The following is a 27,634-nucleotide window of genomic DNA, read 5'->3' on the forward strand; positions in this document are numbered from 1 at the left end:
GCAGGTTTTTAAATACCCCACACTTGTCTTTTGCTTGCCCCCAAGCAAAACTAATCTTTTAAGTTAAACTTTCATCACCAACATCACATAAGACAATCCATTTAGAACCTAGTCATTACACCAAGACCTCAATACACATATTTGTGTCTGAGGTTCCTAAAAACTTCATAATTCTAAATACTCACAACCCTTATGAACCTTCACCCCTTAGTTTATACGACCCTCATTTTTGCAACCCTCCGAATCCATCCCCATAAATCTTTCTTAACCTCAAGGTATTTTTAGTGAAGCTACCCAAGCATACATAATATCTAGAAAGAATTACAACTTTGATACCACAATGGAGCTCTTCAAATTCATCTCTTCTTTGATATTTGCTTCTTTGATTTCTTTGAATTCAACACCTTTTTGTATGATTTTTGGTATCTTCAATTTTTGATTTTTCAGAATTTTTGATCTTTTGATCTTCATATTTGATAGCTCCAAAATTCTTTCAACTTCTGCAATTTCTCTCTCTCTCTTTTTTTACATAACTCACTTTTTTTTTCTCTTAATTCTTACATGCTTAAGCAAGAGAGCTTAACTTCAACCTTTATTAGTTAGCGACATTAGTATAAGTGCAATGACTACATGAGCTCTCCTGGATAGATTTCAGGTATACGCTGCAAAACTTATTACATCGTACAAACTACCAGATTATCTTTCATATCTCATGACTTTTCACTAAGAATAGGAAGCCACAAATACACTATAACATATATTGGTTCAGGTAAACATTTGGGCTCTTATCGGCTCATCCCACACAATACTAGCAAAAAATTTTAATTGACTAGATTTTCCTAAATTAAACTATTATTTCAAGTTTACGTGAATGCATATTGTCAAAACTAGCAATTTTTTTATGATAATGCAATTATTGTAAAAATCAAATGCTTGTACTCTAATGTAATCAACCCCCTACCCCACACTTATTTTTAATAATGTCCCCATTGCATACTATGCAAAACATAAAAGTAAAGAGGGAGAAAAAGGAACAGACTCCCCTGGGATAGAAGTTGCGAGATTGATCTCTAATTAGTGGTGGGAAAGTCTGGACATCTCGAAAATGTAATTGGAAACTGGACCCATGCAACCATTCGTAAATATGCCGGAAAAATGTGAACCAGAGACTTGCATCTTCAAAAAGTATGGTGCGAAAAACATCAAAATAATTTACTGAAGCCCGATCACGACGTGGGAAAGAGACGCCACGTCGTGGTGTCGATGGTGGGAAAATCTGATCGTGAAAATAAGAATTGCCACGTCGTGGTAATTGAGGGCCACAGCGTGGTGATTAGTCAGAACTCGTTTGATCGCGAAAATCTGAATTGTCACGACATGGTAATGATGACCACATCATGGTGTCTTTACAAAGTGCTTTTTTTTTTTCAAAACTCTTCCCGTTAGGTACTCACACTTATTCAAAAATGTGGGTTCTAGGTTCTAGTCTTCTAAAATCTCCCGGCTATTTACAATTAAGCTCCTTCACTGCTTCACTTCTTTCATCACTACAAAATAAGATCAAAAGACTAGAGAAACACATGATAATTCGGTTAAGGTAAAATAAAACTAAAACAAAAAATAAAACTCAAACTAAATAAAAAAGAAAAGAAAATGCAAACTCTAAAAACATCAGGTTGCCTGCCGAGAAGTGCTTCTTTTTGAAGAGTCGTGAGCTGGACTCCTTCCCACTCTACATTGCGTGAGGTGGAAGTGTAACCTCCCCGTTCTCCATCATCTTGAGCCTTGTTTATTTGTAGGCAACCCGTCTGTTGAATGTCTTTCTTGAGCTTTCTTGCATTGTTGGGCTGACACCTTCTTTATGCTTTCGCTTGGGTTCTTTCCTCATTCCCACGTCTTTAGATTTTGTCTTGTCTCTTTCCGGATTTTTCTTGTCAAAATGAGGCTCATCATATTCTTCTTCTTTTTCTTCAGTTGTCTTTGTGACTTGATCCAGTGTCCTTGTAAAAGCAAACACCTCAAAAATCATTGGCGTTGACATTGGAGGTTTCGAATGGTTTTCCTCTTTTTCCAATTGCTCTTCAAGTTCTTTATGCTCCATGAACATTGTGTTTCCTTGCTTCACCAGATTTTCCTTGGCACGAGCTGGGAAAGGAAGAGGTGGTTGATACGGCTTAACAACAGAAAAATCATAATATTCTTTTATTGCCCACGACGTGGCACTATTGCCTCCACGTCGTGGCGACTGGGCAGCTTCACGATACTCTTCTTCTTCTTTCTTTTTTACTTCGAGTGACTGATTATACTCCTCTTCAAGGTCCTTCATATGCACCAATTCGTCTTCTTCTTCTGTATCAACGGCCATGACTTGAGCTATAGGGATTGACTCGACTTTTCTTGAAGGTAGATCCGGTAGCTTTTCTTGTACAAGCTTTTGTTAATTGCCCAACTTGTGTGTGGATGCTCAAAATAGATGCTTGTTGATCTCTAACTGTTGCATCATGTCTTTTTTCGCTAGCTTCCATGAATCTAAATAGCATCGACTCGAGATCATCTATCGTCTCAAATTGGACTCGTTCTAGTTGGTAGAGATTATGCTCTAGTTGTTGATATTTTGTCGTGTCTTGAGCTCTCTTGTATTCCAATTCACAATCCCTTGTAGAGTGAGGTCCTCCACAAGATATACATTTATCGTGTACCACATTAATTGATCCATCCATCTTTGTGAGCCTATTTTCCATGGCGTCGAGTTTACAATCATTAAGACTTCAGAAACTCCATCTATATTCACTTTTCTTCTCGTGATATCCTCACCCCTTGGGTTGTGATACTCCCTTGAATGCTTGGCAAATTCTTCAATTAAAGCTTTATTTTTTGCCGGATCCTTCTTTGTCATGGTCCCTTGAGAGTCTAGAAGTTGGCGAGTTCACACATTGACTCAATCATAAAATATCAACATTTCTTGTTGCACATTGAAGTCATATTGAGGGCAATGTTGTAATAATCTCTTGTAATGCTCCCAAGCTTCGTATAGCGACTCCCCTTCTAATTGTTGAAAATCTTGTATGTTTCTTTTAAGCTTCGCCACTTTTGAAGGAGGGGTAAACTGGTTTATGAACTCAGTCTTAAAATCATCCCATGTCGTGATTGATCCAAAGGGAAGTGATTTTAACCATTCTTTTGCTTCACCCTTCAATGTGACCGGTAGAACGAAGCATCACTGCATCTTTACTCACGTTTGGAGCGTTAAAATAATTTGAAATCTCCACCACCTCTTCTATGTGCTCGTAGGCATCCTTGTGCTCCTTCCCATAAAAAGCTAGATCTTTTAGCGTGCCAAGAATATGTCCCGATAGTTCAAACTTTGTCGTGGTTGGGATTTTTGGTGGATCAAGACCCCATTTGTTTTCGTTCCTTATATGTCGCTTGTACTCTTCCATTGACATGCTCGTGATGTCCCCCATATTTCCTGTTAAAAAAACTAGAAAACACATGCGTAAAACGAACAAAAACTAAAATCTAACCGCAACGTGACCACGACGTGGTAAAGATGACCACGACGTGGTTACAAATCAGACAGAAAAAATAAATGCAGAAAAATAACTTATTGCGGTTTTTACCCCATAAAAATGATCGATTAACCTAAAGCAATTAAATTAAAAATCAAATAAGTCATTCCCTGGCAACGGCGCCAAAAACTTGATGTGTGAAAAAGATTATACCTATCTAGCTTTAAATTTATAACCTAACTACTTATTTACTAATGCACCTATAGACAGTGTACCTAGTCAGTTTATAGTATAGTAAACTAAGTTGGGTATCGAACACACGGAACGGATTCAATATGTTAAAACAACTGCTAAAAATTAATCTAAAAGCAAGGAATAATTAAAAAGGGGTTTTATCTGATTTTTCAAGTTCAGACTAACTTAAACACTAAACTAAAAACGATTGTAATCAATATAATAAAAACACTTTTGTTTAGTTTCGAAACCACCTTTTTCTATGGTTAGCTCTTATTTATGGATTAATAAAGTTGGTTACCAATTTATATGTAATTAACAATTTTGGCCAAATCTACTAATATTTTCACCAATTCGTGCACTACTATGTAATGGTCCTACACAAGCAAATACATAATTAGTTATTAATGATAATTGGGCTATGTAAGATTTATCTAAGGCAATTAAGCAAATACAATTATGATCACAATTATGTTCTCACACACAGCTAAAGTTGTTACTTTTATCACTTATCTAACATGTAGTCACTCCTAGCTCTAGCAATTTAATGCTCACTAAACTACTAGGTAAACAAGTTCATGTAATTTAATGGTCACTAAGCTACACTAAACTTGAGTTTAAGCAACAAAGATACAAACTGTAACATGTTAGGTAATGATAATCAAACATAAGCACCAAACCAACATTATAAAATCCAATAAATACTAAACTAACTCATAATTTCAAGGTTTCATCTAGTTAAATGAAAGTAAACTAGATTAGCTACTCATTGCTGAAAGTAAACACATAAGTTCATAAGAAATTGACATGATTAAATAAATGCAAACCGAATGTAATGAATTAATCTTCAAATCATCGATCTTCAAACAAGCTCTCATTCCAATGATGTTTTTCGCAGGTTTTTGACCTCCAAACTCGAGTATCTCTACAAAATATGTCAAAACCAACTCCCAAAATCGAATGAGCAAAGGGATATATATATATAGCTTTCAAAAATCGTGTCTCACGTCGTGAGAATTAGGGTCTCACGTCGTGAGATCAGTAGAATTCGTGTTCGGCAAGGAAACTGCATTCCGCGTAGCTATCTTCTATAAGAATCAATCTCACGTCGTGAGAACTGGGAATTTGCATTTGGCACAAAAACGAAAGTCGTCCGAAATTTTGTCTAGTTTTCAGAACATTTTGAATCTCATGAATCGGAGTTACGAGTCATGATATATTGTCAAAATACCGATGAGGGGTCAAGCTGTCAAGCAACATCCTTTTTGTATCTTTTTCAGCTCCAGTCCTCTAAGTATCCAGCTTTTGTCGGTTTCGGTCCTTTTCTTCGACAATGTTCACTTTTGGCTGCAAAATACAATTTAAACATTACAAGTACCAAATATCTTTGCAATTAACAAAATTATAGCTTAAAATGTATTAAAATAATGCCTAGAAATATGTATAAATGTGACACTATCAGTGTCCTTCCGAGCTCGGACCTCTTTGTGATCAGCTTCGAACTTGGACCTCAGGTGTTTCGCAACCTCCGCGAGGTCGCCTGTTAGTTGTTTTTCCTCCACTTCTCTTTTCAGTACCGTGCATTCACCGGTATCGTGAGTCTTGCTCTTATGGTATTCGTAGTATTTCCCTTCTTCTTTGTTTGGCATCAGTGATGGTTTTTCGACGAGATACACCTCGACCCTACTGCTCCGGGGCTCATCTTTGCCGAATGGACAAAATCTGCGAGATGGGTACCTTGAGTGCCGGCTATGTTTATCATTGCTCCCATCATGACGATCATGGTGATTGGGGATAGAGCGGGAACTTGCATCCTCCTGTTTGATGTATGTGTTTGTTACAACTTTAAGGTTGGCTAACTTTTGTTCCTTGTCCTTGATCTTCCTGAGGAACTTTTCCACCCGATATTTGAGTTCATTTATGGTCTTTGACACTATTCATTGCATATTTTTGGATAGAGGGTCGGGGAGCAGCCCTTGGGCGAAGGCGCCCGTAACAAGGAACTCTTCATAGCCTGGGATGCTGAGCGTTGCGACGGTGAACTTCTCGTAGTATGCTCGTATGGACTCAACCTCCTTCTGTTTGCATGCCATTATGGAGTTTGCATCCCCTTTCCCCTTTCTAAGTTGCATGAAGTTGTTGAGAAAGAGTATCCCAGTTGTTCGAAACTTGAGATGCTCCCTGGCCGCAACGCTTTGAACCACTTGCCTGCATTCCTTGATAACGTGATAAGGAAATTCGTGCAGGTGAACCTCTTGTCCATTCTAAGCGATGTCATCGTCCATTCGTAAGTGTCGATGTGTTCATCCGGTGTTGTGCCATCGTATTTCGGTATGTCTGGTATCATAGTTGAATGTGGTATCTTGTACTGTAGGAGATCTTGGCAGAATGTCGAGTTGGCGCTTCCCAATGAGCTTTCCATCTGGGGGAACAGGAATCCACCATATGCCGTGAACTGTTGGGCATGGTACAGACTGTTGTACCCCTAGCCGTATCGGTAGTTATACCCTTGGTTGTACATGGGCTTCTGTGGGATATACGGTGGTTGCGGTGCGTTTGCGTACATGAGCTGATGAGATTGTGAGTTTGACTCCGGTTGCTCCGGCGTGTGCAAGTTGGTCCCCTGAATCGGTGTTGTTTGGGCATTGTGCCCTTGTGATTGCATTGCTTGGGGGAATGTTCCCTGGAGATGGTGAGAGTAGGGGTTGAACATCGGCTGTTGCATGAAGAGCAGGACGTGTGACATGCTCGCCATGGGGGAGAACTGGTAGGCCATCATCATCTGTTGCGGGGAAGGTGAGATGGTGCTTGGAGACCAAGTACTCGATGCCGTCTGTCGTGGTGGAGGCTGAGGTCGGTTGTTAGCTGGTTGCGATTGATGGGTTGGTGTCCCTTGTGGCGCTGTGGTGGTCGTTGTGACCAAATGCTCTGCTGCGGCGGGTGGCGGGCGCCATAGATTAGCTATGAATTTCGCCACGGAGCCGGATGCCGACATCGTTGGTGTTTGAGTAGACGTTTGCCCCTATGGTGCTGATGAACTAGTGCCGTCGAGGGATAGCATGGGTCTGACTGGGCCGATTTCACCACCGTCCGGCGGTACGAGTCCTCCATCCGCCATTTATAAAGTCTAGTGTCATTTTACAGGTTGAGTAACACTAAGTACACGTCCGGATGGCGCCGGATGTTGTGATATGTCGTCGGGACTTAATGTCGTCACTGGTTACCTTGTCTGGGTTAATCATGAGAATCACAACAAAGAAAGAATAGACGTCAGTCGTCATCTGGGAGGGGATCCTTGAACGAAGCTCAGATGGTATAGTCAATATCTAGATGAGAGAATTAGGATTTCAATCGAGATAGAGAAAGAGGCGATCCCTTCTCTTGGAGGAGAAATGTTCTTTTAATACCTGTCGTCGTGGGGACAGAACCCCGACAATACCTTTTTGTCCTTTCTGAGCTGACACAATGTGGAGGCGTCCTATTGGCGAATCGTGCTTCACTAGCAGTTCTCGCTATTGGTGCAGAACTACCAGAGGACAACGTGCTGAGCGCTACACCTGTCACTCTGGGAGGCGTCTGGTACTATTTTTTCTTGTTATAGACCAAAGCTTCTCGTCCCAAGCCTGGCCTTGGCGCTAGAGCGCCGAGACATAAGTGCGAGGCTGCGGTGGAGAGGAGCTCGGGCCTAGCACTTGTCGAGCAGCGACCATTCACTAGGTCATCCTTAGATAATGGTCTCATTATCTTTGACGTATTCCTAGTGGGATACGTTAACATGTTTCGAGTTGGAGGCTCAAGAGGGTCGAGGCAGATATTAGGAAGGACCCCCAAGGGGTTAGAGACCTTAAATAGGGATCAAGACCATGAAAATAGAGTTTTTACTCTACGGCTGTACGCCCAGCGTACCTAAAGTTACGCCCAACTTACTGCCCTAAAAATGCATTTCTTCAGCCTAGTACGCTCAACGTACTAGCTAGTGTATGCCCAACGTACCGCCATGCTCCCTTTTTCCAGCTTAACTTTAAACAGCCATAACTTCTTTGTTTCAACTCCGTTTTCAGTGATCTTTATATCCACGGGAAGGTATCGACGAGCTCTACAATTCTATCTTGATACTTATGACTAAAAACATTTCGAACTAAAATCCTTAATTTATGCAAGAATCCCAAAACATAACCTTTCCCATTTTACCCCTCAGCTTCCATCGAACAATCTAAGGTTTAAATCACTTGTACAACATCATATACCTACAATAGAGTCTAAACTACATTCCATTGAAGCCCAGGGCCTCCATTTGATTCATTTATTGTCCACAATCCTGAAATAAGAACTTCTCGAAACAGGATGTTACAACAAGATACACCAAACATGGTCCTTTTTCTTATTCCACAGAAGTCTAATGTCCTTGAAAAGAAAACACAAGCTCGAGAGTTCTTCAAACTCCAAAAGCATCCAAATAAGGGACCAAAACCTTCAAAAAGGTCTCAAACATGCACCAAGAAGAACATAAGTCAAGATGAGAACTTTATTCCTTCATTCACTCAGAAATCTGAAGTACATGGTGGATCCAAGCTAGTTCCTTGCTCCCTTACACCAAGATGATCTTCCTCTTTCTTCAAGCTCCACCAAAGACTAAGAACTAAGCTTCAAATCAAAGGAACAATCTCTCAAAGCTTCAAGGAGGCCAAGGTTTTGTTTGGAAGGGATGGAGGGTGAAGGGGATGCCCTAAACCTTAAGTTTAGGGCTTAAATATGGAGGAACCCTAAAAGATCATGAGATTGGGCTGTAGTTGATGCCACGTCGTGGCCTTCCCCTTGCCACATCGTGGTAGACACCTGAATGCACGTTCATGTATTTTACATTCCACGACGTGGTGCTCCATTCGCCACGTCGTGGCACAAGGTCTTTCCCAAAAACCTTACATTTGATCCTTAGACCTTCAACCGATCTATTCTGGGAAACGGGTGTTACATGGTGACGATGGGTAGTATGTGATGTAGTGATGGTCGATGGTGGTTGTGAAGGGGGTGATGAAGGTAGGTCATATCAGGGGAAGGATACTAGTAGTGTATGCTGGGTGATTTGGCAGTGGTGAGATGATGATGGTAGATTTTGTAAAACTGATGAAGGTGGTTGATTGTTGGAATGGAGTGATAATATTGGTGTTTAGTTGTGTCAGGTAATGGCAAAGCATTCAAGTTGTGAATATGGTAAGAGGTCTTCCTTGTTAGGGTGGATTTGGGGGTGTTTGATGGTGATGAAGGGTGGCAGTTTGGTGATGGTATAAGATGCGCATGGTGGAGAAAGGTTGGCTTTAATGGAGGGATAAGGGTGGTGTTTTTGGGGTCGTGTAGGGTGATGAAAACGATGGTTCCCCTTCTATCGATGACAAATATAAAGATTTTATGCATCCAAAAAGGAACACGATCATGGTAAAATCTCTTTCAATCTTCATTGTTAGATGTAAGATTTATCCGTTTCCTATTTTCTTGGATATGAAGAAAAAAAGATTAGATGAAGACTTTCCCTTATGAACTTTTAGAACGATCTAACTTTCATGCTTGGATTTGAACTTGGAAAAAAATGGACTTGAATTTGAATTTTGACATTTTGTTGGGCTCTTTAATATTGCAATGTGAGCTTCAACTTAAAAGTATAACTAAATGATGTTTTATTGAAAGGGTTACTAAATGATTTTATCACTTCTACACGTCTTCAACCAATCTCAAACATTTTCAAAACTAAAAACATGCTTGACAAAATTTGCTCATCATCACAAAGATGCAATAAAGTGGATGATGAAAACTTAATTGATTTAAATGTATAACTGTTAAATACGTTTGATTTAGACAATCTTTTGAGTATGTCATAGTTTTTCCTATCTTTTTTATTTGGACGGTTGTTTAATTTTCTATTTTGGGCTGTTGTTTGATAACATTTTTTTTGGTAAACGTTTGGTGATATAACATGTTTTTTACTTTTAAAAGTTAGTGTCAACAAAAATATATCCAAGTGTTTTATATTTTTTAAGTTTATGTATGAAAAAAGTAATTAGGTAGAAAACATTTATTTCGGGGAAGGGTTAAAAGAAAAAAATGCATTCATGTAAAGTTTGGGTCAAAAAAATATTTTTTAGTGAGAGAGGGTAAAATATAAAGTTTGATAAAATTGAGGAAAAAGTAAAACTGACATTTTTCAAGAAATTGTTGTGTATGAAAAAAAAATTATTGTGTACGAATAAGAATCACACGCATAATTATCGTAAGTAGCTAAGACTGATTCACCATTTGTCCTTTAGCCGCTAAGTAGATCAAATATGAGGTCACAAAAGAGCGGACGGGGGTCTAGGTGGAGCCGCCGGGTCCAACCAACAGGAAGAAATTTTTCGTGGGCTAGTTCATATATCATTTATGATATTAAAACGAGTCATGTTCGAGTTTCGTCAGTGTTTTATGGGCTTGACCTTATTGACATAGTTTAGGTCATTATATATATATATATATATATATATATATATATATATATATATATATATATATATATATATATTAATTGAATTCATATAACCTAAATCATGTGTAAGTCATTTGGTACGAATAGCTAGTCATCAATAAAATCTTTTTTTTGATGTTTTTCCGTAAACATAACCGATCATTGTAATCATATGAACCACGTTAAATATTATGTTCCTATTTTCGCTAGCATTATTATTCTGCATGATATGGTTATGTTGTTTGTAAAAATGCTTATACCGCAACATATCCTTCAATATATTTGATTCATTATGTAATTATATATAGATGTTTCATTATAAGTCAAAGTATGTAAAAGGACAGTCTAAACTGAACAAGTAATTAAACATGTTTAATTTATTAACCACAACAAATTCATCAAGTGGTTTTTACTAAAATTTGAACAAGAGTTGACAAAATTAAGTACATTGGTTGCTTTTCTCAAGAAGCCCCTTAAGAAATTATTAGGAATGCAAATGATGGCCTCTAGTCTCTACTCTCTACTACATGTAGAGATTTTTATCTGGTAACCTTTGAGAAGGGATAGCCATGAGTGGGTTTCTCTTCTTCACAACAAGCCCAAATTTATCAGACAACTCATGTTCTTTATTATTTGGTAAAATCCAATTGAATGAGTGCAACAATGAAGCCAAAAGGTAAAGCAACATCTTCTCACCCAAGGGAACTCCAGGACACCCTCTTCTACCAGATCCAAATGGGAGAAAGTTGGTATTGTATCCGCTATAATCATATTTGTTTCTTCCATCAGCCATTAAAAATCTATTAGGATCGAATTCTAGAGGATTTTCCCAATACTGAGGATCCCTATGTATTGCCCAGACATTTAAATAGACATTGGAACCCTTAGGAATTGTGTATCCACCTACCTTAATGGCTGAATATATGTAATGTAATTTTGGACTTCGCATAATCAAGAGAGGAAGTGGAGGGTGTAACCGGAATGTTTCTTTAATCACTGCATCTAAATAACGTAATTTTGGAAGATGAGATTCTTCCACAATGTTGTTTTTCCCTATAACTTGTTCTAATTCTTCTTGAACCTTTTTCATTTCATCGGGATTTTGCAGAAGCTCTGCCATTGTCCATTCTGCCATTGTTGATGTTGTGTCTGTTCCTCCAACTACGATGTCCTGTTTGAGAAAAGATGGTGCATAAAAAAAGCAAGTTAAAACGGTTTTTGGATATCAAAAGAAACAATTATATGATAAAGATACCATGAGAAGAGCTTTGATTTCTGTCATAGTGAAAGCCGATGCAGTATTTTGTTGTTTAAGCTCTAGTAAAATCTGCAAGAAATCCTTTCTTCCAGCTTCATCCTTTTTAATGGAGAGTCGCTCCTCGATTATCCTCTCCAAAATCCTATCCATCGTCTTCCATTGTCGTTTCATTTCTCGCTGCACCCCCTGTAAATCGAATTTCGTCAACATCGGAAAAAAGTCCGACACATTTGGCGCACCCAAAAGTTGCACTATCTTTGAAATCACTTCTCGCAATCCAACCCCAACATCACTGTTCTTTTCATCTTCAACCAAACTTTTCCCCCATATCATGCTGGTTATGACGCCGAGGGATGTGAAGAACACGATCCCACCAATGTCCACTTCCGTCCCCATTGTTTCATACACCTGCTTGATGGTTTTTCTCACTCCACCTCGCCGGAAAGATTGAGTTGCTTCCAGGTTCTTGTTGCTCAGGACTTCGTGCACAAACACTTTACGCAGGTTACGCCAATATGAGTTGTTGTTAGACCAGACTATATCTTTGCCACCATAGGAGACGACCAGCCCAGCCACCGGAGGATCGCGGTTAGCAAAGATATCGTCTTGCTCATGGAGCACAGCTTTAGCTAGGTCTGAGGAGCTGAGAATGATGTAGGTCTTACTTCCGAGTTGGATTTTGAAAATGGGGCCATAACGTTGGGCCAATTTGGTGAACTCATGGTGGAAGTTGGCGCCAAGAAATGGAAGATACCCCACCACCGGAAAACCACGAGGTCCGGGAGGCAACGTGGATAATGTCTTCCGTGATCTGTACCATAAAATCGCCATTAACGAAATGACTGAAAGGGTGAGGACTTGGAATGTGAACTCGTCTTTCTTGCTGGTAATTAGTTCCGACCACCATGACCACTGGGTATCTGATAGCATTTTGTGAAGCTACCAAAGTGAATGTGAATCACAATTAATCTTTGATGAAATATAAAACTAGAGAGATGGATATAAATAGGAATGGTTTATATTGCCGTTCACGAATCCATCAATTAATCTTGATGAAATACAAAACGAGAGATATGGATATTAAAAAAAAAAAAACAAACAAACAAACTTCGCTAAAGCCAAGAAAATGTTACGTAGTAACCAGGATATTTTCTACTTTTAAACAAGTATTCATGTAAGTGGTTTTTTATCTAGATCACTTCAAACTTATTCATTTCGAAACAATTAATTTTACCAATACGAAAGAAACTTCTTTAAATGGTTCAATTTTTATTAATAAGTAGATGATAAATAGATGATATGACGTACAACCAAGATGTTTACCAAAACTACGAATACATGACTCCAAATAATTTTGAAAGAGGAAATATTGAAAGATATTGAAAGATGGAACTCATGAATATGTACTAATAAATAACCAACAAATCATCCACACCCTCAAAATCAGTCAAATGACTTATTGCACTAAAGGCCCCTAGGACAGGCCCCCTAGTTACTAGTTGCCACTAGTTGAAGTTGAATGTTAAAAAACTATAACTACTTTTATTTGTACAAAATCAATATCTTAATGGATCAAAAGTTAATTAGGGTCTACTATATAATAAATAAATAAATAAATAATAAAAAGTAAAATAACATTAAAACGTAGAACTAAATGTTATTTTTGCAATTGATCTCTATCATGTCTCATAATTTGGAATCAATTCCTATCCTGTTTATTCGTAACTTTGATAAATCCTTATTCCTTTTCATCCGTGCAAATTAAACAATCATTTAAAAACTTATCCAGAAATTCGACTTAACAAACTTCATCACGGAAAAAACATTTCTCTAATGTTGCTACTGCACAAAACCAATTTCAACTTCACTAATCTACAAATTTTTAAAAGCGAAAATTAATGCATCTTTGTTTCCATTCATTATGTTTGTTATTTAAATATTTTTTTAAGACACCTGTTTGTTTTGTTTATGGAATATGTTTGGATATTTTGTAGATTTATACTCATTATATTTGTGGTTGAAATTGTAAAACATGATTGGGTGATTGGGTTTTAATTGTCACTATCGACGGATTATGATGGTTTCCGCACTAATTTGCCTGGAATTATGTCAGTGAAAATTCATCCCAAATTTCACAAACACAGTCACAAAAGATTTCGTTGGTAATCTGTCAAAAACTATTCCGTTAGCAATCCAACACAAATAGTATCCAATCGTAGTTTGTTTCAAAACGAATCCATAACAAAATTTACCAATGTTAGTATGTCGCTACTCACTAACTGATATTCTTGTCAGTAAACTATGATCACATCGGGGCACTTGGGACAGATTGCCTACGTTGGAAATATAATGCCCCCTGTTTTATAGTAATTAGGAACTATATATAGTTGCTTGTGAGTTGTGCAATGTATATATTTAATTGATACAAGTAAATACGAATGGAATTCATGGTGATTTATTATAAACGTTATTAACACGTACATATTTGATCGATCAAGATATTAATAATATTCCATGAAAATTGAATACATGATAATGAATCAACGTAGCCACCATTTACAGTAATCGTCATCAGTTGAACTCTTAACAAAAGAGAAACCAAGATAGAGCAATTCCCAGCCATGTTCGGATACTAAATGAGGGCCAGCTAAACACCCCCTACACAACGGGCATGTTGTGTGCCTGTATTCCACACAACGATCCAAGCATTTTTTGTGAAAAAGATGTTTACATCTCAACACTCTTGTTTCATCATCTTCTTTGATTGTAGATAAACACACAGCGCATTCTACAGGTTCTGAGTTAGGATGAAACGGCCCAATATCAAGATTGAATAGAGCTTGTTTTGATGGTTGATGAATAAAAGGTGTATCAAGAAACCCTAATCCAAATTTTGATAGATAACGGGTGCACCACCGCAATATGAACATTTTTAGGGTGGTGTAAGGGTTGTTGATGATCATATAATTTTGGTGGTAATAGTCGTATTCGAGACGTGCATTTATATTACATAATAGGGGTGTCATGTTCAAGTTCGTAAGAAGAGAGAAATAAAATATACATAGTTTCTTATTCCATAATTGGTAATGGTAGAGACGTGACCTCTATATGTATTACTTTATTTTTGTAAAAAATATTTATTATTTGATTTGATATATATAATCAAATAAAAAGATTGGATTAATGATTGATCGTTTATAATTATTTTTAATGATAATAAATCAAAATTGCTGTCGATGTGATGAATCAAAATCAGAGTTATTATTTTTAAATAAATACTTATGAAAACATAAATTCTGATTAAAAGTACACAAAAAGCGTTCATATCGGTAAGTTTTCCATTCTTAATGATATTTTTCCTTTTTGCATATATTATTGTATGCTAAGTATTTATTATTAGCCAAGGATCATTCATTATTTTTTCCTGTAAAATATAAGGATTTGTATTTAATAATAAAAAATAAATGTGAAACAGTCTTAATAATCACTGATCACACATTATTGTTTATTATCATGAAAAGACAAATCTTAAAAAATGGTCATTGTGATTTTAAAAAAAAAATTGAGTTTAGTCGTTCACTTTTTAGGTCATCAACATTGGTCTCTTTAGTTTCAAAACTTTAACGTTTGGTCATTCCGTCAGTTGTTTGCTATTAAGCGTAGGTAACTGTTGTGAGGGTGAAATGGTTTTTTTCATATATCAAGTATGATTTTATTAATGATAAAAAAAATAGAAAAATAACATCACTAGTCACTACCCCCCCTCTCCCTTGAATTTTCTGAGTTGTGTCTGTGTTTTGGGGGAGGGGGGAGGGGGGTTACTAGAGTTTTTTCCATATATTACTGAGCATTCTTGAAGAAGCATTCTTGAAGAAGTATGATTTTATTAATGATAAAAAAAATAGAAAAATAACATCACTAGTCACTACCCCCCCCCTCCCTTGAATTTTCTGAGTTGTGTCTGTGTTTTGGGGGGGGGGGGTTAGAATTAGGCAATTAGACCATCTCCAACTGTAACGCCCCAGATTTCAGGTATTTTTAAATTCATCTATTGGTTTAAAATTTGTAACGTCCCATATTTCATGTATTTTTAAATTCATCCATGGTTTAAATTATAAGTCAATTTGATCCCTAAGTTCAAGAATTATGCATTGAAGCCCTAGTGGTATTTTGGTAAAATAAACTGGAGGAGTACGCTAAGCGTACATGTGTGTACACTGAGCGTACTAAGGCGCGCCCTAGTACGGTGGGTGTATACGTATCTCACTACAAACAAATTTACATTTAGTGGCACAAACTTTTAGTGACATTTTTTTTTGTGCCACTATAATGGGTTTTTAGTGGCATATATTTTTTTGTGTCACTGTATCGTAGCGTTTTCTTTTACCGCTTCCAATTCTCCCAAAATTTAAACTTCCCGCTGCAACCAAAGTTTATTTTCATTTTCAGCTTTTAATTTCCCTCTAGTCTCCAAAATTTTGACTTAATTCCCCCATCCCAAAAACATAACGTAAATCAAGTTTTCTCCAAAGTCGATCATATCGTTGCCACTGTATCATCTGATTGAGAATTCTAAACCACTCATAATTTAAACTGAGATTGAAAATACATCCAACCCTTTCAGATTCCTTATAAACAAAAATCCCTCCCAATTCCTAATTCCCAAACTCTCAGATCCCCTTCATATTTCTCTTTTGTTTTTTATTAGTAGAAGCCAAACTGAAGGAAAAGGTTCAAGAATAAGAACAAGCCCGCAGAGATCCAAACTAGATTCATTTACTCGTAAGTTTTTCTAATTTCGATTGTTATTGAAGCTCAAAAATTCAGTTGTGTATCTTTCTGTTAAAGCTCTGATTTTGAGTGCGATTTTATTCGACTTCTCGATGTTTTTCCTCCTTTTTCGTGTGGGCAGTGCTTAATCATTTAGATCCTGTTATTTTTTTTGAAGTTCAAAAATGTAATTTGAGTTCTTGTTTTCGGCATGCAAACCTGACAAGCCTCTTAGGCTCTCTCTCAAACCGTGGAATCATCGATAGATTGTCGGAATAATACATTGATGCATCTCTTCTTCCCTCCCCAACCTGATTCTGGAACACGAGTTTAAATATGCCAGTTCACTGGATATAATACTAATGCCAGGCATATCGAGCTTTATCAAAACCACCTATCGACTCACTGAAAAACTCAACTAAATTATGTCCGCCAGGTGTTTGTTAAATCACCAAAGAGGGATTTTTGAACTGGTACATCATTATCTTTTTACTCTAAATTCTTCCAGTATATTAATTGATTTAGGAAAATCTATTATTCAGTTTTTTGATAGTTTCCTTTAATAAAGTGTTTGAATTTGAAGTGTTTATAAAATTTTATGTGTATATTAATCGAGAGGGTTGTTGTCTGGGCTTGTATAATTTAGCGTTTCTTTAGTTCTAATCTTATTTAGTGTTTTTTGGAAATTTTGATGTTATTTAAACATTTGTTTATATAGTAATGTAAGTTATCAAAGTGCTCATTGTATCTTGAGAATTATCCTTTATTTAAGGTAATTTATCTTTCTGATTCATTATATGTGGATTGCATTCTTGAATGCATAAAGTAGAACTGTAGCTATCTATGGATAAATATTTTATGTATTTACTACTTAGTTATTATGTTATCTGCCTGGGAAAATACATGTCCACTAACTTTATGATGTTAGTACAGTGGATTTATTTACTCTTGTTATTTTGTTTATTTTCTCATCATTTCAAAAAAGATGATATAAGAGTCTTTAATATAATAGTTTGGTTCATTGATCTCTTTTCAGGGGCGATCAGATTCATTTGGTTGGGATAGGAAGACGTCAGGTCAGAAATATTGTAATTTTAATAAGTATACTAATAAAACAATATACAATGTGCCCATTATTCTTTGTTGTACAAGTGTTTTTTCTTGTGAAACAATATACAGAAGAGCCTTATGAGTCGCGTCAACTGGAACTTCTTCATGGTAAGCTGCCAATTTCATTACATATTTCTTATAGTCATTATATGATTATAATTTATACACACTTGCGATATTGTGTATCATTTTTTTACGTGGATGCAGATGGTACTTATACTTACAATGTCTTTAAATAGACGTTTTGAGAAGTTTCTTATGTTGGATATGACGCCTTTACTTGGAGTAACATATGTTGTTTTCTCTTCCCTCTTCTACTCTTTAGGTTAGTGTGGGGAAAGAAGGGCAAATTTGGAATCAGGATTGACTGAATGCAAACTGCAAAGTTCATCTTCAACAAAGTTTCATGTTTCTTCCCAAAAAGTGTTTAGTTTGATAGTTTTATGTTTTGGGTGTCAATATCACAATATTTAGACTTATTAAACATTTTGAAGGATCGTTTTGTTTTAAATATTGAGAATATTGTTATAAGACAAGTTAAATTTAAGTAATGTTTTTATATTTTTTTCGTTTATTATCTTAATTGTTTTATATCCTATTTACATTTATAAAAAATTTTGACATAATTTCAAACATAAATTTTTTGTGGTAAAAAAAAGTGCTGCTAAAAACATAAAAAAACGTTTTTATTTTACCAATTATATAGTGGCATAAAAAATATGCCACAAAAAACAAACTTGTTATAGTGGCATAAAAAAAGTGCCACTAAAACCCGAAAGGCTGCAGCGACACAATAAAAAAGTGCCACTAAAAGTCTTTAGTGGCAGCGCTTTTAGTGACACTATTTTTTTGTGCCGCTGATGACCAAAGGGACCTTTAGTGGCACTTTTCTGGTTTTTAGTGGCACTTTTTCCGTGCCACTAAACGTCATTTTGTTTGTAGTGGTTGGGCGTACTCATGTCAGAAGAAACCCTAAATTTTAGGGTTTGAAGGGTATTTAAGCATCATATTGGCTCATTTCCTTTCCACGTTTCAGCCTCCATTCCCTTGGGACGTTTTTGCAAACCCTAGTCTTTGAGTGTGCCTTTTTGAGCTCAAGTGTATGATTTTTGGTGTGTTCTTGGCGTGTTAGAGGAAGAAGAAGATCCTTGGAGAAGCCTTGGTGAAGGAGCAACTTGTGGATCTAGGATGCTTACCTTCTTGAGAAGCTTCATAAGGTATAAAGCTTCAATCTTGCCTTGTATTCTTTTAGATCTTGCCATGAGGGAAATCTGTAATGCCCGTAGATCTGGGCTAGTCAATTTAGAGACGATAAGCGTCAAAAATAACTTTTTGATAGAAGAGTGTTTAGAATAAATAATCTTAACCAAGTTGTAGTATATGTCACAAGGTTTCCGTACATATAAAGAACGCTGAAATCCGAGTTATAACGAAGAAGTTATGACCTGTCGAAGTTTCGCGACAGATTCGGCACGACGCTGTAGAACGTAAATAGTGAAATTACGATAGAGCGATATTTAGCCTTAGTGATCTAAACAAAAGTCCTAGAATACATTAAATCGAGAGCATGCATATAAAGAACGTCTAAATCTGACTTCGTATGAGGAAGTTATGATTTTTCGAAGTTTCGACTTAGCGATATGCAGCCCAAAGTTCGAATATGAGATCGAGTGGTTTCTAGCCGAAAAATCTAAACAAGAATCGAAGATCTCGTCGATAGTAGTCCAACTGTATAAAGACAGACGAAAACAGACGTCAGATGAAGGAGTTGTGAATTCCTAACGGAGTTTTCCTGTCCCGACCTACTAAAAATAATATAATAAAAGTTAAAGTCAAAATTAGCCGACGGAGTCTAAACGAGAGTTGTAGAGCATAATCTCACCTACGTGTGGATATAAAGAACGTCGAAAACGGAGCTCGTATGCGAAAGATATGAATTTATGAAGTTCGGGGCGCGAACCCCAACATTGTGTCTGTCACACCCCGAAACCGTGATGGCGGAATCGTTCCGGGGTGGAGGACGTCATGCGTAGTATCACAACATTTGTATAGCAAGCATAGTAAACACAACCAGACATTGAATACATATATGAAAAAGGTTTACATTGTTTAATACATAGTTTTATCCATATCAAAAGTAACATAGAAGGACGCGACTCTAACACTTCATCTTCTCCGAACTCCTGGAAGTACCTGTTTACTAATTCCCTGAGAATACAAGCAGTTTTGAAAGAGTATCAGCATAAAGCTGGTGAGTTCATAAACATTTTAGTTTTGGTGGAAAATGTTGTAACAGCCCAAAATTCACGCCCAAAAATTTCATTTTTATTTAAATAACTCATAAAAACATCCATTAGAAAATACTGTGAAAACACGTCGTCTCATAAAACAATGTATCATGTCTGAAACCCAAGTCATAAACTAATAACATATCAGAGTACAGTCCCAGAAAACTTCTATGCGGAAAATCATGTGTGTGTGTGTGTGATGCGATGCTACGCTGCCGGCTCCTTCCCCTTAGACGAAGAGGTACCTGAAACCAAAACTGAAACCGTAAGCACAAAGCTTAGTGAGTTCCCCCATCATACCACATACCATACAATATCATCGGTATCTTTCAACCGGTAATCTTCGTCAGTATCTTTCAACCGGTAATCATCATCGGTATCTTTCAACCGGTAATCGTCATCAGTATCTTTCAACCGGTAACTGGGGACTATTCCACCCCCTACCACTAGCATACAATAACAAGATAAAAGCATACAGTCAGGCATATCCGGGTACTGACCTACCCTTTGGTCCTAAGGACCACTGTCAGGGAAGCTATCCCTATCATGCACGTAACATATCATACAGATATAACTCATAACCAAACACATAACCAGACCAAGATAATTATCACAAAGACAATCATCTTCTAAATACTCCTCATTGGTGGGCCGGCATTGTGGCCTTAGACCCACCCCTACTGGAAGGTAACTCACCTCGTACCAGAAGCTGCTGATAATCTGTGCGGGAAACCTCCGTCCGCTGCTGCTCCGGAAATCCTCCGGCTACAATCCCCACAAACACTCAGTTAGAAACTGATATCTATTCTTAGGGTAAAATGACCATCTTACCCCCAACCAAGTCCAAGTCAAAGTCAACCTCCAGTTGACCCGACTCGCCGAGTTGGGCCGTCAACTCGCCGAGTCCCTCACCTTTTACTCGTCCTCATCCATAACCCCACTCGTCGAGTTGGGCCGTCAACTCGACGAGTTCTTCTCTCATATGAACATCACATGAAAACTCATCCGACTCGCCGAGTTGATGAACAACTCGTCGAGTTCACCTTTATCTGATGAACAAGTTCTGTCCTCGACTCGCCGAGTTGATGAACAACTCGTCGAGTTCACCTTCATCTGATGAACAAGTTCTGTCCTCGACTCGCCGAGTTGATGAACAACTCGTCGAGTTCATCTTCATCCTTAAGAAGATTGCCTTGGACTCGCCGAGTCCGTTCATGCACTCGCCGAGTCCCATGAATTCCAGAACCATAGCTTAGTCCAGAACGTTGGGTCACTCCCCGGGACTCCCTAAAACCTTTCCACACTCAACTGGGTCCTTATGACCCTCAACTGATATGGGACAGAACCCCAGGACTCGCCGAGTCCAAGAATGGACTCGTCGAGTTGGTCACATCCTCTCACTAAATCTTCGATTTCTGATGTACAACCCTTGATCAAAAGATAGATCTATGCTTCTACAATCGATCTAGCACGTATAGTTACAACCTTTACGTGCTTGCATGGGACTTTGAGCTCAAAAGGTCCTAAAACAAGCTCTTACAATGCGTGGGGCCTTCTTTGAGTGCAAAAGCCACTCCTTTCTGCCTTGTAACCCCTCTAAGGACCTAGATCCGAAACATCAACCCCAAACCATGCTTGCAACCATGGTTGGTGACCAAAATGGCTTAGAAAAGCCCTAGAACTCCACAAAATGGGATCTATCAAAAGAACAAACAAGGTATACACTTTATACCTTCTGTAGACTGCAAATGATGCTCAAAATCGGATCCTTCTAGCCTCCTCTTGATCCTTCAAGCTTTTCCTTCCTTCCTTGGGTCACAAAAGCACCAAAATCACTCCAAATGCCTTAGATTGCTTCAATAACGGCTAGGGTTTCAATGAGAGGTGTTTGGGAGCATAAAGGGGCGATGGAGGCTGCATAAGGTCGTTTAAATAGGGTGCAAACCCTTGGATTAGGGTTTTTGTCCAGACAGTGTCTACTCGCCGAGTCCGGGACCCGACTCGCCGAGTACATCACTTAAATTTCACGTCCCGTCCCGCTTCTACTTGGCGAGTTGGTCCTTGAACTCGCCGAGTCCAAGGCCAAAAATGCAAAATACTTAGAAAGAAATACGTACCAAGAACCAGGTGCTACAAATGTTCTTTGAATCCTTTCGAAAAGTGTTCCTTAAGAAAATCCTATATTTTCTTATGAAAAGCGGTTTTGAAAGAGTGTCTATTAGTAGAAAATAAACCATCAGTTTTAGAAATGTCGGTGTTATCTTGGGAAAATCCTATATTTTCCCTAAAAACAGGTTATCCGTACTAGAGGTAGAGATGTAAGTTTTGAAAACCCATGATCACTATCAGTATATATATGAAAGTAGTTTTATTAATCAAAATAAAACAAGTGAAGAGTAGAGTCCGTAAACAAAGTTAGTTTATACTTATTTGCGAGTCGTATAACCATACTTGATATGACTGAGAGACCTTTATAACGTTCTTCAGGCGTTAAGCTAAATGACATTTGTTCACCACAGGCGTGCCCGCCTAACTGTAGCTAGCAGTTCTGGTGTGGGATTGTCAGTCCCGAATAGATCTATTCACAAATCTCACGCTCTCCCTCCAGGAGACTCTGGTTATACTGAGATAGAATTATCACTATACACCTAAGGGTACAGTATTGAAGTAGAGCCTCACAATTCTGTATAATCTAGTTTACTAGCGAGAAACAGTATAAAACAATGATTATCCATGGATAATAGTACTTTATACTCCTGAGAAAATATATAACATAAACTAAATCTGCCATAGTTTATATATATTCATTTATGAAATCTGATTAGGTAGAGATGCCTAGAGGGTTATCCCAAACTATACCCGTTATAGTTTATTAGAGTTGATATAGAGATGCTTTGTAAAAACCTTTCTGAAAGCTATGAAGTTAGATTTCCAAAATAGTAGTTTCCCTTATGGTCAACATATTACAAAAAGAGATAAAATATCCGAATATGTTATTAAATGTGGAAATTGTTGGACTGCATTAATAAGTTTAAAACTTAATAAAATACTTTGAATTTGGCTTGTATTCCCCCCCCCCCCCCCTTGAAAAACATTAAAAAAAACGGAAAATGTAGAGGTATGAACTCACTGATCGACGTTGGATCTGGGTGTATGATCGGTTACGAATGCTGAGTGTCAACCGGTGTTTCGTATGCAAGTGGATCCTATTAACATGCGATAACGCATATGTGTGTTAGAATTTGGGTGTTTCATGACTAAACATGACGGGAAACCACCCTAAAGACTTGGAAATGCTTGTCGGGACCCTATATGATCAAACAAGGGAGGTGTACGGCCAAAAGAGTGTGTGTGCGGCCAGGGTGTGTGGTCAGCATGTGTGTGCGTTTGCATACAGGAGTGTGCGGCCGTACAGAGGGTATGTGTGGTTGCACACAGGAGTGTGCGGCCGTACAAAGGGTGTGTGCGGTTGCACACAGGAGTGTGCGGCCGTACACCCTTCATATATGCTCCAAGAGTCGATTTTTTCAGCATTTTAAGGTTCAAACGAAGTCCAACTAGAAGATAGGGGATCAACTCTCACTTTGGAGGTTCTTTGAGGTGTGTACGACCACCTTATGAAGGTGTGCGGCCGTACACCTTCAAGTGATGAAGAACACGAAGTGTTTTTAGGCTTAGATCAAGATGTCTTACCAATATACAAGCTGAATGATGGAGTATTTCATATTTTTGAGGCCTTTAGAGTGTTCTTGGATGTAGTTTTTAGAGAGAGAAAGTAGAGTGCAGCCAAAGGAAAGGAATGAGTGAAGGGGTCACCCTATATATATAAGCGTGAGTGTGCGGCTGGAAGATGGGTGTGCGGCCGCACACTCATGTGTGCGGCCGTACACACCTCTCAGGAGGGTGTATGGCCTGGTTTTGTCTCTATACGACTTGTTGACTCATTTCTAATCTCATTCCCGGTTGTACTCAAGCTGAGAACACTTAAACTAATTCTTAAACGGCGTTAAAAGGTAACAGAATCAAATTCAATGTTGATAAAGTTGACCAAGCGTACAGAATAAAAGTTTCGGGTTGTCACATCATCCCCCCGTTAGAGGGAATTTCGTCCCGAAATTCGAACATAGAATACAAATCATGGATTAGAAAAGAGATGCGGATATTTCTGTTTCATCTGATCTTCGCGCTCCCAAGTGAATTCGGGTCCCCGCTTGGCATTCCAGCGAACCTTCACTATCGGGATGCGACTTTGCTTTGTTCGTTTGATCTCTCGCTATCCATGATTTCGACAGGTTCTTCCACGAAGTGTAGACCCTCGCCTAATTCGATCTCGTCGAGAGGAATCACAAGTGTCTCATCGGACGGACACTTCTTTAGGTTCGACACGCAGAAGACAGGATGGATGTTGCGGAGCTCTCGTGGTAATTGGAGTTTGTATGCTACGGGACCGATCCTAGCAAGGATCTTGGATGGTCTAACGTATCCTGATTTTAGCTTTCAACGTCTTGCGAAGCGTATCGGGCTTTTCCAGGGTGTGACTTGCAAAAGGACACGTCCACCAATCTGGAACTTCAATGGTTTTTGTCTCTCATCGGCGTAGCCCTTTCGCACGATCTTTTCAGCCGTCTCTCGGATGATTTCAGGACTCGTGAGAGTGCTGTCGGGGACTCGACTCTTGTCTAGTTGCGTGTCGCCCACCTCAGCCCAGCACAGATGGGGTCTGTACTTATGGCTATAGAGGGCTTTGAGCGGCGCAACCTCGATACTGGGAAGGTCACCGTTGTTGCAAGAAAGTTCAATTAAGGGTAGTTGAGTGTCCCATGACGTATTTTCAATTGTCCGGATAACCCTCTTACTTTGTCCATGTCCTTGTAGGTGGTACTCTTCGTATGGATACTTTCGGGTTTTTCGAAGAGTGATGAATTTTTGAAGTTCGCATTTGGTTTGTCGTCACGAGCGACGGGAGTTTCGCGATCGAATGATTTAAGACAAAAGGGGTTGATATGACATAGACCCAGTGGGACTAAACAGAATGACGTCGTAGAATCGTGCGTTAAGTTAATCCGGGAGGATCGTTTTGCTAACACATTGGTGTCCTAGATGAATGTCTCGGGTGTTTCTTGTGTTTGATTTGAACTTGGTGGGTACTACTAATACGAAGGTTCTGATGTTTTGAAGCTATGAGCTTTCGTTAAATGATTCCCACTAGATCTCTCTACGATCGTTTGGTGTACACAAGCCGTGTATAATTACAACTGACCCTAGTGTATTCACTAAGCTATCATAATTTGCTCATTAGGGCTTTAAACCTTATAAAGATTTCGTGATTTAATCCGGACGAGAAAGTAATCATAATTATGAACAATTATCAGGGTTTTCGAAAACGTACCAAAATGTGGCAGGGTCCTTCGATGCTTCCTCACTCTCGGAGGTTAGGCTCCTCCTGTTTCCTCATTGTTCTTCTCTGTTGGGCAGTCTCTTTTGAAATGTCCTACACCACCACAGAGGTAACATGTTGGACTTTCCCCAACATTAGTGGTCAGAGTGACGAACCTGACTAGGTCCCTACAGCTGCGGGAGGTGTGCCCCTCCCTGTTGCATCTAGTGCAATGCGGCACTCGGTAGACTCCATGATGATGGTAGTTGCATTTGCTGCAGTGCGGGAGATTTCCCAAGTACGGTGTGGTTGGGGTTGGAACAGTAGGGCTGACTGAGGTATTGATTTTCCCAATTCGCCACCTTTCAGTAGGTCTTTGGGTTGAACAACTTCCTTTGAACTTTCGTTTCAGGATGTTAGGTTGGGGATCAAAGGTGTCCTTTCCAGTAGGCACTTGTCGTTGAGGTTGGTTAACGCTAGGGTTTGGACTACCATTAACACTTCCACTCGCATTGGTGTTGTTAGCGTTAAGGACAGCTAGGGCGGCTGCTACGGCTGCTGTGACAGTAGCTTGGAACGTAGCTGAATCCATCTGAAGGATTGGGGTCTTACCGGTGGGTTGGTTACGTTTCTTTGGAGGCATGATCTGCTACATGTCAAGAAAAGAAGCTTGTGAGCAATAATGGTTGCCTCTGGATGTATCCTAAATGTTTATCTATGCCTTGAGGTTTCCCGTTTTACTTATCTGACTCTCATTGATTCGACCCACATCCCCATGATGTGGTCTTAGCAAGAATAGAAAAGATCTGAACACAACAGAGTTCACATAAAATAAGTTTACGAACTCCTGGTCGCTCAGCTCCTTGGGCTGGCTGAGTAACTCTCACATTTTCGTCGGCTCTTGACGATATGGAGATTTGGCTATAAGGGTAGCTCCGAAGATCAATTCGATACGGGATTCAACTTGGAACTCGGAAGAAATCCCTGGAATGTCTTTGGGGAAGACATCGGGAAAGTTGCAGACTTCGAAGATGCTCTCGAGGTCTTTAACTTCTTGCGTCTTATTGACAACATGAACCAGAAATGCATAGCATTCCTTCCGTAGGCTTCGACGCATGAAATGATACTAAGGTTCGAACAGACTTATCACTGAAACCAGTGAGGACTCCGTCAGAAGGAAGATTGAGACGAATCGCTTTCTCGAAGCAAAGGTCATCGGCACGATGGGAGACTCGTTCGTCCTATGCCGATTAGGATATTGAAGCTTTTCATGGAGATTGATATGAAATTGATGGGGAAAAGGAATAATCGTCTAAGCACATCTTATGATTCATGTTTTAAGGACAAAACAGTGATGGGACCTTGATAAAGTTGCTCAATTTGAATGCTACTGCTCCAAGGTATACTTTTGACAATGATAATCTTTGACTGAAATATAATAGTTGCCACCATTGTCGATATTAAGATTACACAGAGTTTGGAAAATTTGACCTAGGAGTAGGTCTACAACATACCAACAGAGGAACAATTTGACAACATAAAGAACTAGTGAATACTGCAAGACAAGAATGTCTACAGAGAAAGGAGATACTTAGAACATAAATAGGAAAGCTATTCTTTAAACCAAGAGGACGAACAAGTAGAATATTTCCTACTGGCGACGGGCATTCCTCGGGCGGAACCTTAAGTTAGCCAGCTGGCGCTCCATGTCAAGCAGGCGGCTCTCGTATACTGATTGGCGTGCTCGGAGCTCTACGACCTCAGCTCGAGTTGCAGCTAGCTCTCGCTGCTGAGCTTCGTGGTCTCTCAAAATCCTCCCATGAGCAACCTCGGGACTGCGAATACGGTTTATGTTGGCATCCAAGTCTGCCTCGAGTTCCATAGTTCGGTGAATGGCCGCTACGTTCATTTCGACATTGCGGGCCACTCGGCGGACTATGATTAGAAGGGCTCTATCTGCGGAGCCTCCTCCGTCCATATTGTAGAAGCGGCGATCCCCATTATACGGGCGGGGTTGGCCTTGTTCGTGACTCCACCTATCCAGGCTTCCGACCCACATAGGCGTTGGGCCTTCGAGTACAAGCTGAGGGTTGGGATTTGGTATTGGGGCCACTGGGGTAAGTTCTCGACTTCTGGTTCCGAGTCAGTCTCTTCAGGAAATGGTTCGGCAATGCCATCGTCAAAAGGGATTTCATGGTTTCCTGCTGGCTCTGGTTCGATCCATCCATCATCTCCTTGGTTAGGAAAGTACGGGTCGTCAGGAAGATGGAATCCAACCATGCTATCTACGCGAGGTGATGGTAAAGGAATATTTAATAGGCATCGAATCTAATAATACTTCCAATGTATCATGGCTACATGCTTGATTCTTGAAGGATGGATCCTTGGGTAAGTTTTCGGCTTAGTCGTTATAGCATCCTAAAATACTCCTATAGTATTTTAATCCTTATGTTTGGCTTTAGAACTCCTCTAGTATCTAGGTAAGTTTTAGACTTGCTGCAACACTATAGTCACTCCCAAGCACATGTTGGTCATGTCTCGACTGAATATAGTTGATCAGGCTATATTCACCCTAGACATGATTACATAACTGAC

At 38.9% G+C, this 27,634-nt stretch overlaps 1 protein-coding gene, 1 long non-coding RNA gene and 1 other non-coding gene across 6 annotated transcripts; 2 read left to right on the forward strand and 1 right to left on the reverse strand.

Moving 5' to 3' along the window:
• The first annotated feature begins 2,975 nt into the window (after window positions 1-2,975).
• Window positions 2,976-3,082, forward strand: LOC145167999 (small nucleolar RNA R71). The gene has a single exon (XR_013741595.1). It is a non-coding gene; the product is annotated as a small nucleolar RNA R71 (small nucleolar RNA).
• Window positions 3,083-10,630: 7,548 nt separating this feature from the next.
• On the reverse strand, window positions 10,631-12,493 carry LOC145165166 (geraniol 8-hydroxylase-like). The gene is made up of 2 exons (XM_079083848.1): window positions 11,492-12,493; window positions 10,631-11,407 (listed from the first exon to the last, which is right to left on the reverse strand). The coding sequence occupies exons 1-2, from the start codon at window positions 12,422-12,424 to the stop codon at window positions 10,760-10,762; spliced, it is 1,581 nt and encodes a 526-aa protein (XP_078939974.1). The 5' UTR covers window positions 12,425-12,493; the 3' UTR covers window positions 10,631-10,759.
• Window positions 12,494-15,946: 3,453 nt separating this feature from the next.
• LOC145162192 (uncharacterized) lies at window positions 15,947-17,935 on the forward strand. Of its 4 annotated transcripts, none has more exons than XR_013738946.1 (4): window positions 15,947-16,276; window positions 16,443-16,737; window positions 17,301-17,482; window positions 17,700-17,935. It is a non-coding gene; the product is annotated as an uncharacterized LOC145162192 (long non-coding RNA). The 4 variants fall into 4 exon arrangements; XR_013738949.1 differs by having other exon boundaries at window positions 16,492-16,737; XR_013738947.1 differs by having other exon boundaries at window positions 15,948-16,276; window positions 16,500-16,737.
• The last annotated feature ends 9,699 nt before the right edge of the window (window positions 17,936-27,634 follow it).

This window comes from Lactuca virosa, chromosome 3, assembly GCF_052849685.1.
Source record: "Lactuca virosa cultivar CGN04683 chromosome 3, Lactuca_virosa_CGN04683_v6, whole genome shotgun sequence".
In the NCBI taxonomy this organism is placed as follows: domain Eukaryota; kingdom Viridiplantae; phylum Streptophyta; class Magnoliopsida; order Asterales; family Asteraceae; genus Lactuca; species Lactuca virosa.

Excerpts from the sequence above, each read along its gene's own strand:
- LOC145165166 (XM_079083848.1), bottom strand. The coding sequence starts at position 12,424 with ATGCTATCAGATACCCAGTGGTCATGGTGGTCGGAACTAATTACCAGC. Across the intron at positions 11,408-11,491 it reads AAATCAAAGCTCTTCTCATG|GACATCGTAGTTGGAGGAAC; the intron begins GTATCTTTATCA and ends TTTCTCAAACAG.